Consider the following 18219-nt stretch of genomic DNA (forward strand, 5'->3'; position numbering starts at 1 on the left):
GCAGCCCATACCCGGAAGCGGCGGAGAAGATCGTTCTCTAAAATGGTAAGTACTGCTTCGATTTAAAAAAAAACTACCCGATTCCCCTTGACAAAATGAGCATCAATCTAATGTTAAAAATTAACTTTTCGGGTGAACCTCCACTTTAAATATGAGATCTGGGGTAAAAAATGTGAAAAAATTACAACAAGAAAATATGCCTTTAAGAAGCATGGGTGGAAGTGAAGTTTTGACGTCGCTTCCACCCTGCTATGCTATGGAGACGGGTGGGGGCCATCTTGCCCTCACTCGTATCCCAGCCGAGCAGGAGACAGGACCCGACCGCCTCCGCCGCTGCCGACGGCTCCGGTAAGCATCGGAGGGCGTGGGGGAGCGGCGGGAGGGGGGGCCCTCTCCCGCCGCCGATAACGGTGATCTCACTGCGAATCCGCTGCGGAGACCACCATTATCGTTTAAAGGACGGCTCACGGGAATGGATATCTCGGTTGAGGCAGCTGTTACCGAAATATCGATCTTTAAAAAAATTACGTATATATACGTGAGCGGGTCCTTAAGTGGTTAATAGCCCAGTCATGCGAGGAATAAAGCCAAGTTTCAGTAATACCAATTACATCATAGCTCTCCTTATGCACCAGAGCTTGCAACTCACCTATTTTGCTTGGCAGACTTCTTGCATTGGTGAACAAACACTTTAATGCATTAATATATTTTGACCGGTCACATACTATCCTCTTGGGTGTTCCGAGATTGCAACTAGGACTTGCTACTATACTTACTTTGGGTTTATGTGCTTTGGTTATCCTACCACTAATGCCCTCAATACTACCCTCTGGAATATGTTCTACGCTGACTATCTCTATCTATGGACCCTCCCCCCATTGCCTTGTTTAAAAACCCCTCCTCATGTAGGTGCAGTCCGTCCCTTCTATAGTACTGGTTATCGACTGAGAAGTTGGCCCAGTCCTCCAGGAACCCAAACCCCTCCTTACTACACCAGCTCTTCAGCCACTTGTTTACTTCCCTAATCTCCCTCTGCCTTTCTGGTGTGGCTCGATGCACTGGTAGTATTCCTGAGAATACTACCTTGGAGGTCCCTTTCCTCAATTTAGCGCCCAAGTCCCTAAAATCGTTCTTTAGGACACTCCATCTGCCTCTGACGTTGTCATTGGTGCAAACGTGCACCATGACAGCTGGGTCTTCCCCAGCCCCTCCCAGTAATCTGTCCACCAGATCCGTGATGTGCCGAACCAGAGGGCCCGGTAGACAACATACAGTTCGACGCTTCAGGTCTTTGTTACAGATTGCCCTCCCTGTCCTAAGAATTGAGTCCTCTAACACCAGAATCTGTCTTTCCTTTCCCTTCGCTTCCCCCCCACTCTCACTGAAGGAGTTCTTCCCCCGGCAGCTAGGAGAGTCCCTCAGCTCCAGCAGTGCTGGTCCCTGACTGGTTTCACCAATGTCACTCAATGGAGAATACTTATTGGGATGCTCCAGCCCCGGATCGGCTTCCCTGGCACTTTGCCCTCTACCCTTTCTGACTGTCACCCATCTAATATTTTCTAGTGCCTGCACCTCTTTGTCTCCACCCACCTCTGTGCTGGCCCCTGCCGGAACCTGCCGTGTATGTTCCTGACTCTCCTTTAGTGTGGAGGGTCTACTCAATACTGACAGTTGCTTCCTTAGATTCAGAACCTGGGCTTCCAGGGAAACAATGTGCTTACATTTTGCACAGCAGTATTCACCCTCAATCAGATGATCGAGGAGCACATACATGCCGCAAAATGTACACCGAGTCACCTCTCCACACTCGCCGGGCATGTTACCTATTAATTGAATGAGGATTAGAGATTATACCCAGTCCAAATAACCGAACAACTAGTTTCCAGACACTAATACTCAACAAGACAATACACAGGTACTCAACAAGACAATACACAGGTACTCGCAGACCAGCGTGCACCCACAATACACAAATACTAACGATTAGTGAAGAGCTACGGCGTGTTCGCACAGTGCACGTGCAGAGCCCGCCAGGGAGTCTGCACGGCGCTACACTAATCACAGGCAGGGAGACATATTCCCGATGCTCGGCTGCAGAGATCGGTAAATGTTTCTCTGCCTGTGGTTAGCGCAGCACCGTACAGACTTCCTAGAGCACATGTGAGCACATTTCACATGTGCTCTACAGAAATGTATATAGGCTTCAAACACCTGTGACCAATTACCACTCCCCTAAATTAGTAGGGTTAAGGAAATAAAAAGGAAAAAAAAGTCTGTTTAAAATGTTCCAGAAAAAGGTGTTTAAAAAGCTGCAGGGAAAAAAATCCAAAAAGAAGCTCAAATCCAACACGGCAGTCAAAAGCAAAACTTGATCACACTGTCTAGCCTACAACCAACAAGACTTGTGTGCTCTACAGAAATGTATATAGGCCTCAAGCACCTGTGACCAATTAACCACTCCCCTTAATTAGTAGGCTGAAGGAAAAAAAAAAGTCTGTTTGAGGCTGGGTTCACACTACTACACTACTTTCATCCTACTTTGCTCTGCTACATTGGTCCTACATTTATCCTACATTGGTCCTACATCCATCCTACTTTCATGAACAGGATACTACTTTGGTCCGACTTCAATGATATTCAATGGGCCTGAGGTAGGATCAATGTAGGACCAAAAGTAGTACAGGGAGCATTTTCAAAGTCGGACCGACTTGTGTAGGACGCTACAAGACGCTCTCATAGGGAAACATTGAACACAGAGCAAAGTAGGATGAAAGTAGTGTAGTAGTGTGAACCCAGCCTAAAACGTTCCTGAAAAAGGTGTTTAAGGCTTCATCTCCACTGGCGTTTTTACAGCCACTGTTGTTAGGCTTTTTAACAGCTTAAAAACGCCTGTCCATGTTTATTTTGTAAAAAAAAATTTTGTGAGCTGCAGCTTTAAAAATGCCGCGGTCGCGTTTTTGAGCGTTTTTGCGCGTTTTTGAGTGTTTTCGCACGTTTTTTAACGTCTGGCGTTTTTACAGCTCTACTCTGGAGCTTCAGAACGCCCTGGTCCTGCGTTTTTTTTTACAGCTCAAAAACGCCTATGCCATTTGCAGCTCAAAAACGTCTATGTGGGCATGATGCCATAGAATAACATGGACAGGCGTTTTTAAGCTGTAAAAAACGCTCAGAAAAGTGGCTGTAAAAACGCCAGTGGAAATGAAGCCTAAAAAGCTGCAAGGAAAAAGATCCAAAAAGAAGCTCAAATGCAACACAGCAGTTGTTATTTTGAGAGCACAAGGTTGATTGTATTTTAATACTATCATAGCAGCTCACAAGGAATAGTTTTATTTCTTGTCATAAGACCGTATGTGTTATATCAATATTATTTGGGTAAGCTGTTCCCTCAAGGGCCTGAGACTGCAGGCCCCACATACCCAACCCGAAATTCCCAGACACAATAATAATAATAATAATAATAAAACTCAAAACAATTCTTTAATGGCAAAAACTTGGCCGCAACACCTTTATTGTTTTTTTACAAATAATAATCCATAAACTTTATTCATATCAAAACTTCACCAAATCAACAATAACATATTACTACCTGCTCAGTTTTTAGAACTCGAGCAGTAGAATGATTATAAATATAATAAATTCCCCCCTGGATCCAGGGTGACCCACCACATAAAGGTAATCGCGACTGGGGTGGGAGGGAGTTTCAGCTTGATCTGTAGTCCGGTCCAAAGAGGAAGAGCCCCACACCTGCAGCCCCTTTTATAGGCAATCCCAGCTTCCAGAGAATTCCCTGGACCCCTATGGGTTCCTTCAGCTGCTCTCTCCCCTTGCACCTAATTGCAACACCTGTTAACTAAATTAACCCTTACTGACGAATAACTATACCTGACACCAGGAGGGGGCCGCAGTCACAAGAAAGTGGCCCCATAATGTGACCCCTTTTCCATGAGACTGCAGGCCCCACATACCCAACCCGAAATTCCCAGACACAATAATAATAATAAAACTCAAAACAATTCTTTAATGGAAAAAACTTGGCCGCGACACCTTTATTGTTTTTTTACAAAAAATAATCCATAAACTTTATTCATATCAAAACTTCACCAAATCAACAATAACATATTACTACCTGCTCAGTTTTTAGAACTTGAGCAGTAGAATGGTTATAAATATAATAAAGTCCCCACAAGCCCGACTTGAGCATCAAGCCCGGCCCACCCCAAGCGTCGCAACCTTTTCAATAGCATTCTGTAAACCCACATTAAATATATCAACGCCCACTTCGGATTAATGGATCCCATCCCATCTATAGAGCCCGGGGAAACCCCCTTCTAAGTCCACATGATGGTAGGACACACCCCCAACCTGGGGAATGAATTTTTCCAGAGCCCTATTGACTCTCTTTCTCATTTTTTCCATGAACCTCCGCTGAGTCGAGGAGAGCCATGAAAGACGAGGGACTACTTCTGAAAAAACTAAAATTGTATCTGGGAATTTTGTACAAAAGCGCTGCAAATCATTTTTAATCATAAATAACAAGTCTAAAGTCTTAATTTTACCTAAATCATTTCCTCCCAAATGAATCACTACAATGGATGGCAACGGCCAAACTTGACACAATCTAGTTAAATGAAAGTTCAACTGTGGCCATTGAAGGCCTCTTATACCTTTCCAATATAGACAAAAGGAATCCGGATGAAATGATAAATTCGGAGAATAATTGCGGTGAGAGAGAGAGAGAGAGAGACTTGTAAAGCGCAACACATGCAAACTGAATCACCTCTGGGCGCTGTATCCATTTCATGGGTAAGGAACCCCTTGACCTCAGAAGAGATGGGTTTTAATCTTTCTCCTGAAGGCCAAGTGGGACGAACATATACTTTAAAACATTTCGACCTCCACCTCCCCATCCCCTTAATTTCGGATTCTGGGAAGCCCAACCGGGCCGCTTCTAAGGCTGCACCTATACGAAAGGAGTGGGTTGAAAACCTAAAGTTATTTAAACCCAATCTAGCCAAGCATTTCTTCAGGACAGCCTCAAACTGGAACTTAGTAAGGGGAAGGAGATTATTGTGAATAAGAAAAAATCCCTCCCCACAGGGCCTAAACTCTAAAAACTGTCTAACCACTGCTACCGGGCACAGGGAGCTCTCTCCATGTTCTTTAAGATGAACCCACCTACCCTTGCCAAGCTGATCAGTCTTGGAATGCTGATCAGCATTGAACCCCTGCTTGATCTACCAGCACCTACTTAAACTGGATCCCTGAACCCCCTTTCTTGTTATTCGGAACCAACTCAGAAATACGGAAGGCTCCAAAAAATGCAAGCAGAAATGCCGTCCTAAAAAGTAAAACCTCATAAGAAGAAAAACATATGACTGCCAAAACCTTACACAACCCCCTAAGAATGTCTAGTGAAATAGGTCTTCTATCAACCGTCACAAAATTTGACTTCTTGTAACCTTTTAGAGCTTGTGTTACCGAAAAATAGGAGGAACACGACTTTAAACCTAACAAGCGGAAGAAAAATTAAATACCGGCCAACATTTTTGCCACATGACTGCTGGAAAAATGCTGCCTCATCAGACTGGCCAAGAAAGCTAAAATAGCACCCTCAGAGGGCCTATTATACTGAAAACCTTCATTAGCAGCGAAATTCATCCAACTTCTCCAAGCTGCAGAGTAGCTAGCCCAAGTCTTGGGAGCCAATGAGCCCCTGATGGCCTCAGTCACTAAATTCAGATCATTTCCCAAAGATGGGCCGGGCAAGGGATGCCTTCCGCGTCCGCCTCCGGGAGCAGAGCTCGAAAGCGATCCTCCTGAAATCGAGATAGAGAATCTGCGATATTATTTAATCTCCCAGGGGTGTACCTTGCTTTCAAGCACACATTACATTTCAGACATCTAAAAACCACCTGCCGCAAAATTTTTACCACCAGCACAGAACTGGAAGAAAGACAGTTCACTGCATACAAAACTCCTTTATTGTCTGTCTCTACAAGGATCCTCCTGTTGGCAAACTCCGTGCCCCACAACTCCAGTGCCACCAAAAACAGCTCCAACAATACAACATTCCTAATAGCACCAGAAATCACCCAGGCCTCCGGCCAGGCTGCACAACACCAGTGCGTCCTCCAAATGGCACCAAAGCCTCTAGAGCCTGCTGCATCCGTGAATAGACAAAAATCCCGTGCCACTACAAAGTCATCCTGAAAAAAGGACTTTCCATTGTAGCTGCCGAGAAAACTAGACCAGACCAATAAGTCTTCTTTCATGGGTACAGTTATCCTAACATGGTCCAGCGGAGATTTCAATACAGCTGTGGCCATGTACAGACGGCGGGAGAAAATCCTGCCAACTGGCATAATTCTACATGCAAAGGCCAGGACTCCCAAAAGAGACTGCAACTCTCTCAATTGGACCTTTTTCTTCCGCAATACTGATGTAATTAAGAATTTCAGTTTGGCCAATTTTGACAATGGCAAGCGAAATTCCAACTTGCAGGTATCGATTTCGATTCCCAGGAATCCTAATGTTGTGCTGGGCAGGCAGGTTTTCTCCTCAGCCAACGGAACACCGAATTCCAGACACATGCCTTGAAAAGCTTCTAACAATGCCGCACAGCTTCCCGAATCCGCCGGTCCAATAAATAAAAAATCGTCCAGATAGTGTATTACACTATCCGACCCAGACTTTACACTCAACACCCAATGCAAAAAAGTAGAAAACAACTCAAAGTATGCGCAAGACAAAGAACAGCCCATTGGGAGGCACATATCAAAGAAATAGCTATCTTCAAAATAAAAACCCAATGAATTAAAAGCCACCGGGGAAACAGGCAATAACCTGAATGCCGATTTAATGTCGGCCTTAGCCAGCAATGCTCCTACGCCCAACAACCTAATCTTACTAACCGCCTCCTCGAAAGTAGCGTGGGATACTGAACAAAGACCGTCATCAATGTCGTCATTCAAGGACTCCCCTTTGGGAAAGGATAAGTGGTGTATAATCCTAAATTTGTTAGGCTCCCTCTTAGGGACTACCCCCAATGGAGAAATCCGAAAATTCACAAAGGGAGGTTGCGCGAATGGCCCTGCTATCCTTCCTTCTTCCAGTTCCTTGCACAACTTCTCCCTTACTACCTGAGGAAATTGAGCCACCGACTTCAAATTGTTAACCACTTTACAACCTTCCCCTAAAAAGGGGGGTAACGGAAACCCCTGACTGAAACCTTCACTGAGTAAGGCCGCCTTCTCCCTGCTTGGGTCGATGTCCAGCCACGGGCGTAACCTTTCCAGCCATACTGGCGTGCAGGCTTTTAGAAAAAATATGCTGTGGCTGACTGGGGGCTGTCAATGCATTTTACTGCTGGGTGCGTCCCTGCACAAATCGAACACTCATGCCTATACCTACATACATTATTCCAGCGGCACTGGCTATCGTTAAAGGCAAAGCAACAGCCTTTTCTAAAGGCTGTTGTGGCAGGGGTGCCTACTGGTTGCCTAGGTGCTACCTGTTTTTGTGGCAGAATTAAGTTCAGCCACAAACCCACGTCCTTCATTCCCCATCTCAGGGTTGGGTGAATGGCTAATTTTTGACGGAATGATTCTTCATAGTAGAACCATCCTAGACCTCCAAAATTTTTGTAAGCTTCTAGAATGTGGTCCAGGTGCTGGAAAAGCCCCCCAGCACCTATCCGGTTGCTTTTCTGTCATTATTCCTGAATAAATACAAAAGGCCTGAAGCCAGTTATTGAAAGATCTGAGGAACGGCCTGCGCCTCTCATCCTCGCTTCTCTCCTCCCCTCTCCTGTCTGTTCTGACCGGGAGATCCCTATTAGCAGGCAGGAGCGAGAGAATGCCTATGTATTCACCCTTCCAAATCTTATCTTTAATGTTAGAACTCAAATGGTAACCCAGCGGGGACATCTCGCATGGCATAACCTCTTTCATGTAAGACTCAGGGACATTAGTTCTACATTGTGCAGCCGACTGTAATGGCTCAGGAGCTAACCTATCAGGCTGTAAACCCAAACTCCACATGTTAGTTTGATGAGGAGAACTGATGGAAAGAGGAGACATTAAAGGGTTAATTGGTGAGGACACAGCAGCATTAGTTTGCACAGATGGCACTGACACATTAGACAGAGAGTGAATTAAAGAAGACAGTGAGCCTACCAGCCCAGATATGACAGAAAGTTGGTTCAACTCACCAGCTGCTGGAGGCTGTATCTGCTGCTGAGTAGACTGCTCCAGCAGCGAAGGAGTGTCTTGAGCATGCAGTGCTTGAATGCCTGACACCTGCTGCTGCACCTCTTTCAGCTGAGTGCTTTGCTGGTTTGTGGAGATCTGTCTCTCAGGAGCCTGCAGAGCAGGCTGTCTTCCTCTTGTGCCTGGAGTCTTCCGCGACTGTGAGAGCTGACCGCCAGAGGCGGCTCTCTAATTAGTCAAATAAGGCGATCGCCTAAGGCCTCGCATGCACAGGGGCCTCGCGATCGCCTAATTGAAGAGCCGCCTCTGCTGACAACAATGTCGCTGCGGCGTTAAGCTCCGGCCAGCAGCGGGTTAGCATGCCTGTAAACTCCACGGCCAGGCAGTGGAGAGAGGGGTCAGAGCGTGGCTGAGTGTTAAGGAGGAGGCGGGGCCGCGCTGTGTAGTCCGGGGGAGAAGAAGGGGAGGAGACAGCAGCCAGAGCACAATTCCCGCTGCTCCGGAGACACAGATCGCGCCCCCCCAGCCTTCACCCCCACCGCTGGAGTGCTCAGCGAAGCGGTCCCCGCACACCCGGAGGAGGCATCTGGCATGCCGTGGCGAGGAGGTGGGTAGAGGAAGGTACCGCGGAGGAGGCCCCACGAACGCTGTATGGAGCCGATGGTAGGAGAGAAGAAGTGTCCGAGCGGCAGGCCGGGAGGCGAGATGAAAGAGCAGAGGTGAGTGCTGCTGCAAAAGACCTGCGAGCCCGAGGAGCCAGTGAAGCCTCATGCAAAACTGCAAGTAAGTTTTTAGAGGCTACAAACCTTTCACTGTTGTCACAGTGACTTTGATTAACTCTTTGGGGGGGGGGGGTTAATTTACAATGGTAATTTTAATATGCAGCATGGAGGGGGTTAATGTACTGCCACTGGTCACTGATGCATTGGTGACCAGTGGCAGTTAATTAACCCCTTTGTGCTGCATTATTGACACCAGTGTCAGTGTTAATTAACCCCTATATGGTGCAGCATGAAAGGGTTGATGAACACTGACACTGGTGTCACTAGTGCAGGACAAAGGGGTTAATTAACTGCCACTGGTCACCAATGCATCAGTGACCAGTGGTGTATTTGATACTGCCCACCTCCCATTCACTCCGCACCCCTCTCCTGTACATATCACCCACCCCATTCACTCCGGACCCCTCTCCTGTACATATCACCCACCCCATACACCACCCACCCCATACACTCCACACTCCTCTCCTGTACATACCACCCACCCCATACACTCCGCACCCCTCTCCTGTACATACCACCCACCCCATACACTCCGCACCCCTCTCCTGTACATACCACCCATCGCCATACACTCCGCACCCCTCTCCTGTATATACCACCCACCCCATACACTCCGCACCCCCTCTCCTGTACATATCACCCACCCCATACACTCCGCACCCCTCCCCTGTACATACCACCCACCCCATACACTCCGCACTCCTCTCCTGTACATACCATCCACCCCATACACTCCGCACCCCTCTCCTGTACATACCACCCACCCCAGACACTCCGCACCCCTCTCCTGTACATACCACCCACCCCATTAATTCCGCACCCCTCCCCTGTACATACCACCCACCCCATACACTCCGCACCCCTCTCCTGTACATACCACCCACCCCATTCACTCCGCACCCCTCTCCTGTACATACCACCCACCCCAATCACTCCGCACCCCTCTCCTGTACATATCACCCACCCCATACACTCCGCACCCCTCCCCTGTACATACCACCCACCCCATACACTCCGCACCCCTCCCCTGTACATACCACCCACCCCATACACTCCGCACTCCTCTCCTGTACATACCACCCACCCCAGACACTCCGCACCCCTCTCCTGTACATAATGAATGAACGGAGGCTAATGTTAATTCATAAATGAAAGCATAGAAAAAAAATGTTTACTGTGCTTAAGTTATGAATGAACACAGTGAGTGATCAGTAACGATCACTCACTATGTTCTTTTAGTAAAGATAGGGACTGGTAAATGACATTTACCAGACCCTTTTTTTCCGGCCTTCATCCTGAATATCCCCCACAGCAGTCAGCGGGAGAGCAGAGGAGGGAATCTCGCAGTGTGGTTGGGGTGCACACCGTTTTTTTCCCCATTATGGGCGTGAGTGGGGCCTCGTGTCCAAGTTTTGCCTAAGGCCTCACAAAGCCTAGAACCGCTTCTGCTGACCGCTGCTCTTTGTTGGTGATGGGGAAACAGTCCGCCTCTTCTTCATGTCCTGACGGCCGCGTGATGTCACTCCGCCTACATCCTTCACAGGCTGATTCGGGGCCTTGCTGACATCCACAGCTGCTTCCATAGCCTGACCCAACCTCTCAGGTGGCGCGCTCCTCCTCGTCCTGACGCGCTGGGCAGGTGCAGGGATTTCACACAGCGCCATCTCCACTGCTGCTTCTCCGCCCCCCGCTGCGCCGCCCACTTCCTCCTCGATAAGCTGCGCGTCTTTCTCCGGAGCTGCTGCCAAGCACTGCTGGAGCCATGCTTCTCCTCCTGTACTGCCTGCCTTCTTCAAGAGCTGGCGAATCAGAGCCTCCATAAAGTAAGGAAAAGTGTCAGGTAAACTGGCAGAGTTTCAGCTTGATCTGTAGTCCGGTCCAAAGAGGAAGAGCCCCACATCTGCAGCCCCTTTTATAGGCAATCCCAGCTTCCAGAGAATTCCCTGGACCCCTATTGGTTCCTTCAGCTGCTCTCTCCCCTTGCACCTAATTGCAACACCTGTTAACTAAATTAACCCTTACCCACTAATAACTATACCTGACACCAGGATGGGGCCGCAGTCACAAGGAAGTGGCCCCATAATGTGACCCCTTTTCCATTCTTATCCAGGGGTTTTGCAGTTTCCCACACATTCTTAAAAATATTTTATTTTTATTTTATCAATAGACATCCAGCAGACATGATAGTAAGTTCATTGGTGGGGGGCTTGAAAGTAATTAGATGATAAATGTTTAAAAAAAACAAAAAAACCCTTTAACCACTTCAATACAGGGCTTTTATACCCACTTCCACACCGGGCCTATTCTGGCACTTCTCTCCTATATGTACAAATCATCATTCTTTTGCTAGAAAATTACTCAGAACCCCCCAAATGTTATATATGTTTTTTTTAGCAGACACCCTAGGGAATAAAATGGCGGTCATTGCAACTTTTTATCTTGCATGGTATTTGTGCAATAATTTTTCAAACGCCTTTTTTGTGGAAATAAAATGGTTTCATGAATTAAAAAAATAACAAAACAGTAAAGTTAGCCCAATTGTTATTTAAAATATGAAAGATGATGCTACGGTGAGTAACTAGATACCTAACATGTCACACTTTAAAATGGAATGGCGCCAAACTTCTTTACTTAAAAATCTCCATAGGCAACGATTTGAAAACATTTACAGATTACCAGTTTAGAGTTACAGAGGAGGTCTAGTGCTAGAATTGTTGCACACGCTCTAACGCACGTGGCAATACCTCACATATGTGGTTTGAACGACGTTTACATACATGGGCGGGACTTGCATGTGAGTTCGCTTCTGAGCGCAAGCTACCGGGGACAGGGGCGTTTAATTTTTTTTTTATTATTTTTTTTACTTATGTTTTGTATTTTTTTTTACACTTTTAAAAAAAAAAAAAATTTTTTGATCACTTTTATTCCTATTACAAGGAATGTAAACATTCCTTGTAATAGGAATAGTGTGTGACAGGTCCTCTTTATAGAGAGATGCGGGGTCAATAAGACCCCACATCTCTCCTCCAGGCTTGAAAGCATGAGATTGTGAAAAAAAATTCACCTAGTAAAGCTGCAATCGCGGCTTTGTTTACTTATGGGTACCTGGGCGTGACATCATCACCTCGCGCCCGGGCCTCTAACGGTCATAGAGATGACTGGTGAACATTGGCCAGATTCATGTAGAGGCGCGTGTCTTTATGCCGGCGTAGCGCATCCCATTTGCACTACGCCAACGTAACATAGTGAGGCAAGTACTGTATTCACAAAGCACTTGCCTTCTAAGTTAAGTCGGCGTAGCGCAAATGGCCCGGCGTAACCCCGCCTAATTCAAAATAGGCAGGTAGGGGGCGTGTTGTATGGTAATGAATCGTGACCCCATGTAAATGAAGTGCCGATCGTACGGCGCATGCGTGCGCATGCTCAGAATCACGTCGCAAATACTCATTGCTTTCGACGTGAACGTAACCTACGCCCAGCCCCATTCACGTACCCTTACGCAAACGACGTAAAATATGACGGCTGTTCCGACGTTCTTACCTTGCATTGGCTGTGCCATCTTTTTGGTGGTATATCTTTACGCCGGAAAAACGACTTACGTAAACAGCGTATCAGGCGCAAGTACGTTCGTGAATAGGTGTATCTTGCTCATTTACATATTCTAGGCGTAAATCAACGTACACTCCCCTAGCGGCCAGCGTAAATATGCAGCTAAGATACGACGGCGTAGGAGACTTACGCCAGTCGTATCTTAGCAACAGAGAAGCGTATCTCATTTTGAGAATACGCTTAAAGATACGACGGCGCGCATTCGGACTTACGACGGCGTATCTACTGACTTTTTGAATCCGGCTACATCTGTTCACCAGTCATCTCTATGCTTCCCATCCGGCATCATTCAGATATCCCCTCGCAAAGCCCAGGACGTCATATGACGTCCACCTGGGATGGGAGATCCCCACTGTGGACGTCATATGACTATGGGCCGGTACGGAAGTGGTTAAAAATGTCAGATTTAGCCCCTAAAAGACCTAAGCATTACACTCCTGCAAACAGCACAGTTATGAAATGTGTGTGTTTGTATTTTAACCACTTAAGGACCACTCGCTGTGTATATATACATAATTTTTTTAAAGCTGGATATCTCGGTAACGGCAGCAGCTGCTGCCACAACCGACATATCCATCTTTTTAGTGAGCGGTCCTTTCAACGATAACCGTGGTCTCCGCGGGGATTCACCGCAAGATCACCGTCATCGACGGTGGGAGTGGGCCCCCCCTCCCGCCGCTCTCCCGTGCCCTCCGTCGCTTACCGGAGCCGTCGGCAGCAGCGGAGGCGATCGGGTCCTCTCTTCTGCTCGACTGGGATACGAGTGAGGGCAAGATGGCCCCCACCCGTCCCCATAGCATAGCACAGGGGTTGACAAATTTGCTTGGAATCTAGGAGCCAGCTAAAAAAGTTAGGAGCCAGAAAACGCGCCCCGTCCCGACGAGCTTGCGCGCAGAAGCCAACACATACGTGAGCAGCGTCCGCATATGTAAACTGTGTTCAAACCACACATGTGAGGTATCGCCACGATTGGTAGAGCGAGAGCAATAATTCTAGCCCTAGACCTCCTCTAACTCAAAACATGCAACCTGTAGTATTTTTTTAAACGTCGCCTATGGAGATTTTAAAGGGTAAAAGTTTGTCGCCATTCCACGAGCGGACGTAATTTTGAAGCGTGACATGTTGGGTATCAATTTACACGGCGTAACATTATCTTTCATAATATAAAAAAAATGGGGATAACTTTACTGTTGTCTTATTTTTTAATTAAAAAAAGTGTAATTTTTTCCCAAAAAAGTGTGCTTGTAAGACCGCTGCGCAAATACGGCGTGACAGAAAGTATTGCAACGATCGCCATTTTATTCTCTAGGGTGTTAGGATAAAAAATATATATAATGTTTGGGGGTTCTAATTAGAGGGAAGAAGATGGCAGTGAAAATAGTGAAAAATTACATTAGAATTGCTGTTTAACTTGTAATGCTTAACTTGCAATACCAACAGCCACCACCAGATGGCGCCAGCTCACACATCTGGTGGTAATAACTTGTAATACCAACGGCTGCCCCCCTTCCAAGCCAAGTCGCCAGGACCCTATTTCTAGTCGACATGGCGACCTGGCGCCCGGAATTTGTCGAGCCCTGGAATAGCAGGGCGGAAGCGACGTTAAAAACGTCACTTCCGCCCATGCTTCTTAAAGCAATATTTTCTTGTTGTAATTTTTTCAAATGTAGCGCTACCCCCTTAGGAGCCGCTGATTTGTTGTTGGGATCTGCGTATTAAGTTACCTTGGTGTTGTCTAGGGGTGCAGTTGGAGAACAGAGTATTGAGCGAATGTCCAGACAGTGAATAAAGATTTTCCAATGCTTTATTTCCAGGCCAACACGGCCAACATCAACATCAAATGGGAAAGAAAGGTTGATGAAGCAAGAGAGAGAAAACTTTGCAGTATCAGGCCTGTATATGAACCGAGCAATCCTGCTCTCAGTAGTATCAATTGCAGTTTGTCGCCACTCTAGTCAGAGTGGGTGAAGTGCCCCTGGACAGACTCCTGCCACAAGCCTGGCAGCCGAAGTTTCACTTTAGATTGTTGGGAGGAACAGGTCTCTCACACAGACCTGGCTCTAGGGCCTCTGCCATAGGCCTATTACTTTAAATGAGCTAAATGAACGAATTGAGCGAATCCTCCCAGTAGGTTTTAGCAGAGGTCACCGGATGACAGCAAAGTGTACCTGTCATCATTCCGGTCACCAGATCCCCGGGTTCTCCTCAAGCCGACCCCCAATGAACGGGACCCAGCCTGGGATCCTTTCAATAGAACTGGGGACCCAGTAAGTCACTGGGGCCCCTCTCAGGAACATGGAACTCCGCGTAGAATGTGACCCTGGCCTGGTAGGCCATCGCCGGGGTTCGTTGGATGCGCACACCCTAAAGGTGGGTGCCGCACCTGGAACCTGGAACCCACAAAGGACTCAGAAAAATGGCGCCTGCATGCTCAGCGAGGGAAAACTCCTTTAATTGGCTGCTAGGGAAAAGTGGCTCTGCCAAAACCCCTCTAGCGCCACCTGTCGCCCAGGGGTGGGAACAGCACCCCTGGAGCGCAGACTGACCTACAGGACAGTTCAGGAATGACAGCAGCCCAAATTTAGAAAATTGTAAATGGGAGCAAAATAACTCTCCCATTCCCCACTAACTTTAGCGTAGTGCCCATACTAAAGGAAGGGGGCGCTACACAAATGACACTTTTTTTATTTTTTTTGCATTTTAGTCTAAATATGAGATCTGAGGTCTTTTTGACCCCAGATCTCATATTTAAGAGGACCTGTCATGCTTTTTTCTATTACAAGGGATGTTTACATTCCTTGATATAGGAATAAAAGTGATCCATTTGTTTTTCATTTATTTTTTTCTATAAAAACGTTTTTTTAAAGCGCCCCGTTCCAATGAGCTTGCGCGCAGAAGCGAACGCATGCGTGAGTATAGCGCCCGCTTATGAAAACGGTGTTCAAACCACACACGTGAGGTATCACCACGATCGTTAGAGCGAGAGCAATAATTCTAGCCCTAGACCTCCTCTGTAGCTCAAAAGATGCAACCTATAGAATTTTTTAAATGTCGCCTATGGAGATTTTTAAGGGTAAAAGTTTGACGCCATTGCTTGAGCGGGCGCAATTTTGAAGCGTGATAAGGTTGGGTATCATTTTACTCTGCGTAACATTATCTTTCACAATATATAAAAAAATTGGGCTAACTTTACTGTTGTTTTTCCAAAAAAAGTGTGCTTGTAAGACCGCTGCGCAAATACGGTGTGACAAAAAGTATTGCAATGACCGCCATTTTATTCTCTAGGGTGTTAGAAAAAAAAAATATATATATATAAGGTTCGGGGGTTTTAAGTAATTTTCTAGCAAAAATAAATGTTTTAATCTTGTAAACGCCAAATCTGAAAAACAGGCTCGGTCCTTAAAGGGTCACTAAAGGATTTTTTTTTTTAGCTAAATGGCTTCCTTTACCTTACTGCAGTCCTGGTTTCATGTCCTCATTGTTTGTTTTTGCTTTGATGTTGCTGCAATTCCTCTGTGTTCTGGACACTTCCTGGTTGTCTGTTTCCTGATAACCACAGTACTGGGAGATTTCTCACTGTGGTCACTAATCAAGGAGGTGTGATTACTGTGTGTCTAAAACCTCTCAGCACCAATCCAGTTTTGTTTTACAAACCATCACTGCCCTCTATTGGCTCTTTGGCTCTGTACATGAGAGAACCAGGAAACAACAGAAAAAACGAAACTTAACTGTAGGTACATTATATGATTGGTTTTTATCTATTTTTAATAATTTTTAAAAGGAATCAGTTAACTAGTATGTCTCTATACCCTGTAAACAGTCATTTCAGCTAAAAAAAAATCATTTTGTGACCCTTTAAGTGGTTAAAATAGGCTGGCATATGTTTTCTTGAATTGTTAACAAACACAACATTCTAGTTTGTCTGTTCTCTACATCTTGTTCTTTGTGTTTTTTAAACCAGGACACAGAAATAGATGTTCCATTTCCCTGTGCGAAGGAACCAAAAGGACTATATGAAAACCTTTCAGTTCAGGATAAAAATGATCTGAATGAAAGTGCTCAGGAACCAAAAGTGTACAATACCAACAAGAAAAAAGGAGTGTAAGATATATATGTATATTTTATTTTAACATGTGTGTTTTTTCCCCAAAATAAGTAGAACAGACATAATAATGTCAACTGTAAACTCCCAAGAGACACTTTCAGTTTTAAGTTCCATAATGGACTAACCATTTTAAAGTACCGCCAAAGCTTGTTTGACTGTACTTCAGTTTGTTCTGCACTCCCGTGACCAATTTTCTCATACTTCAGTTCAACATAACATTTCAGTAGCATTGATGGTCATATCATGGAAAATAAATGAATGAAAACTTTCCTAAAAAGTAAATAGGCTAATCTAAGTCACAGAAATTTAAGCAGACTATTGGAAAATAAAGGGCAATCATGTGTAGCCGGCAAGAGGTTAGTGTCACCTTATGAGACCTGAGGAGATATGACGGCACACTGCAGCAGGTGTAAAAAAATTGCAAACTTATAGAGTCAAAAGTGAACCGGTTATCAGGATATATTTACAGAGCCTATCTTTACTCAAGAAATAGTATATCTATTTGTCAAAAGGGATTGTTTTTTCTTCATGTAATCATCACATCCAGGGCTGTGCCTGGTGGGCCAGAGAAATACCAAGAAAATTTGGGAAGAAAAAGGAGGAGAGGTGGAGGAAAGGAGAAGTATTATGATAGGAGTGTAGAACAGAAAAAGAGAGCGAAAAAAAAAAGGGTGAGGAGGGTGTGAAGTCCGCGGGGTGAGGGGGCAGAGGCATTCTAGTGAAAGGAGCGCTGGATCAAATCTTGAAGGGTGGTTATGAGCCACCCAAGGTTGCCAGAGCCGGAGGCATTTATCATGGGTGTCAGATAATGACCGTCAGTTTTTCATTTACCACAATGTCATTCACGCAGTTTTTAACCACTTCAAAACAGAGCTGGTGATTTCCAGGCCCTCGCTATGGTCAATTTAGTTACAGTAAAAAGGTGCGAAGCAGTTCTGTAATTGGTTTCCACAGAAGACTGTGACCAATTGACAGCAGGCTGAAGCCGGCTGATGTCACAGACCTGGTCCAGGCTCGGGCAAGATGGCGATAATTAAAGGATCACTAAAGGAAATTATTTTTTTAGCTAAATAGCTTCCTTTACCTTACTGCAGTACTGGTTTCATGTCCTCATTGTTCGTTTTTGCTTTGAAGTAGCTGTAATTCTGCTGTGATCTCCACACTTCCTGCTTGTCTGGCTCCTTATGAAAAAACTCATGGGAGCTTCTCACTGTGGTCTAAGCTGTGTGTCTAAAACTCCTCAGAACCAATCAGATTCATTTTAAAAACAAAACACTGCCCTGGATTTGTTTGTTTTTGTTCTGTGGGTCTCTTTACGTCACATAAACATGAAACCAGTTTAAAACCGAAAGTGAAACTAGAGGCACATTATATGATAGAATTTAATCTATTTTTAATCATTTTTAAAAGGAATCAGTTAACTTTTATGTCTCTATACCCTGTAAACAGTCATTTCAGCAAAAAAAATTCTTCCTTTAGTGACACTTTAAGTCTGAATCTGCCAACATGCCTAGAC

General features: G+C 45.6%; 1 protein-coding gene across 2 annotated transcripts in view; it reads left to right on the forward strand.

Annotated features, from left to right (window-relative positions):
* Positions 1 to 18219, forward strand: part of ARID4B (AT-rich interaction domain 4B) — an 897525-nt gene that overhangs the window by 701388 nt on the left and 177918 nt on the right. For both annotated transcript variants that reach the window (XM_040350731.1, XM_040350732.1), the window contains exon 16: positions 16560 to 16699. In XM_040350731.1, the coding sequence (XP_040206665.1) occupies positions 16560 to 16699 (140 nt within the window). The remainder of the gene's footprint in view (positions 1 to 16559; positions 16700 to 18219) is intronic.

This window comes from Rana temporaria, chromosome 4 (genome assembly GCF_905171775.1).
Source record: "Rana temporaria chromosome 4, aRanTem1.1, whole genome shotgun sequence".
NCBI lineage: Eukaryota > Metazoa > Chordata > Amphibia > Anura > Ranidae > Rana > Rana temporaria.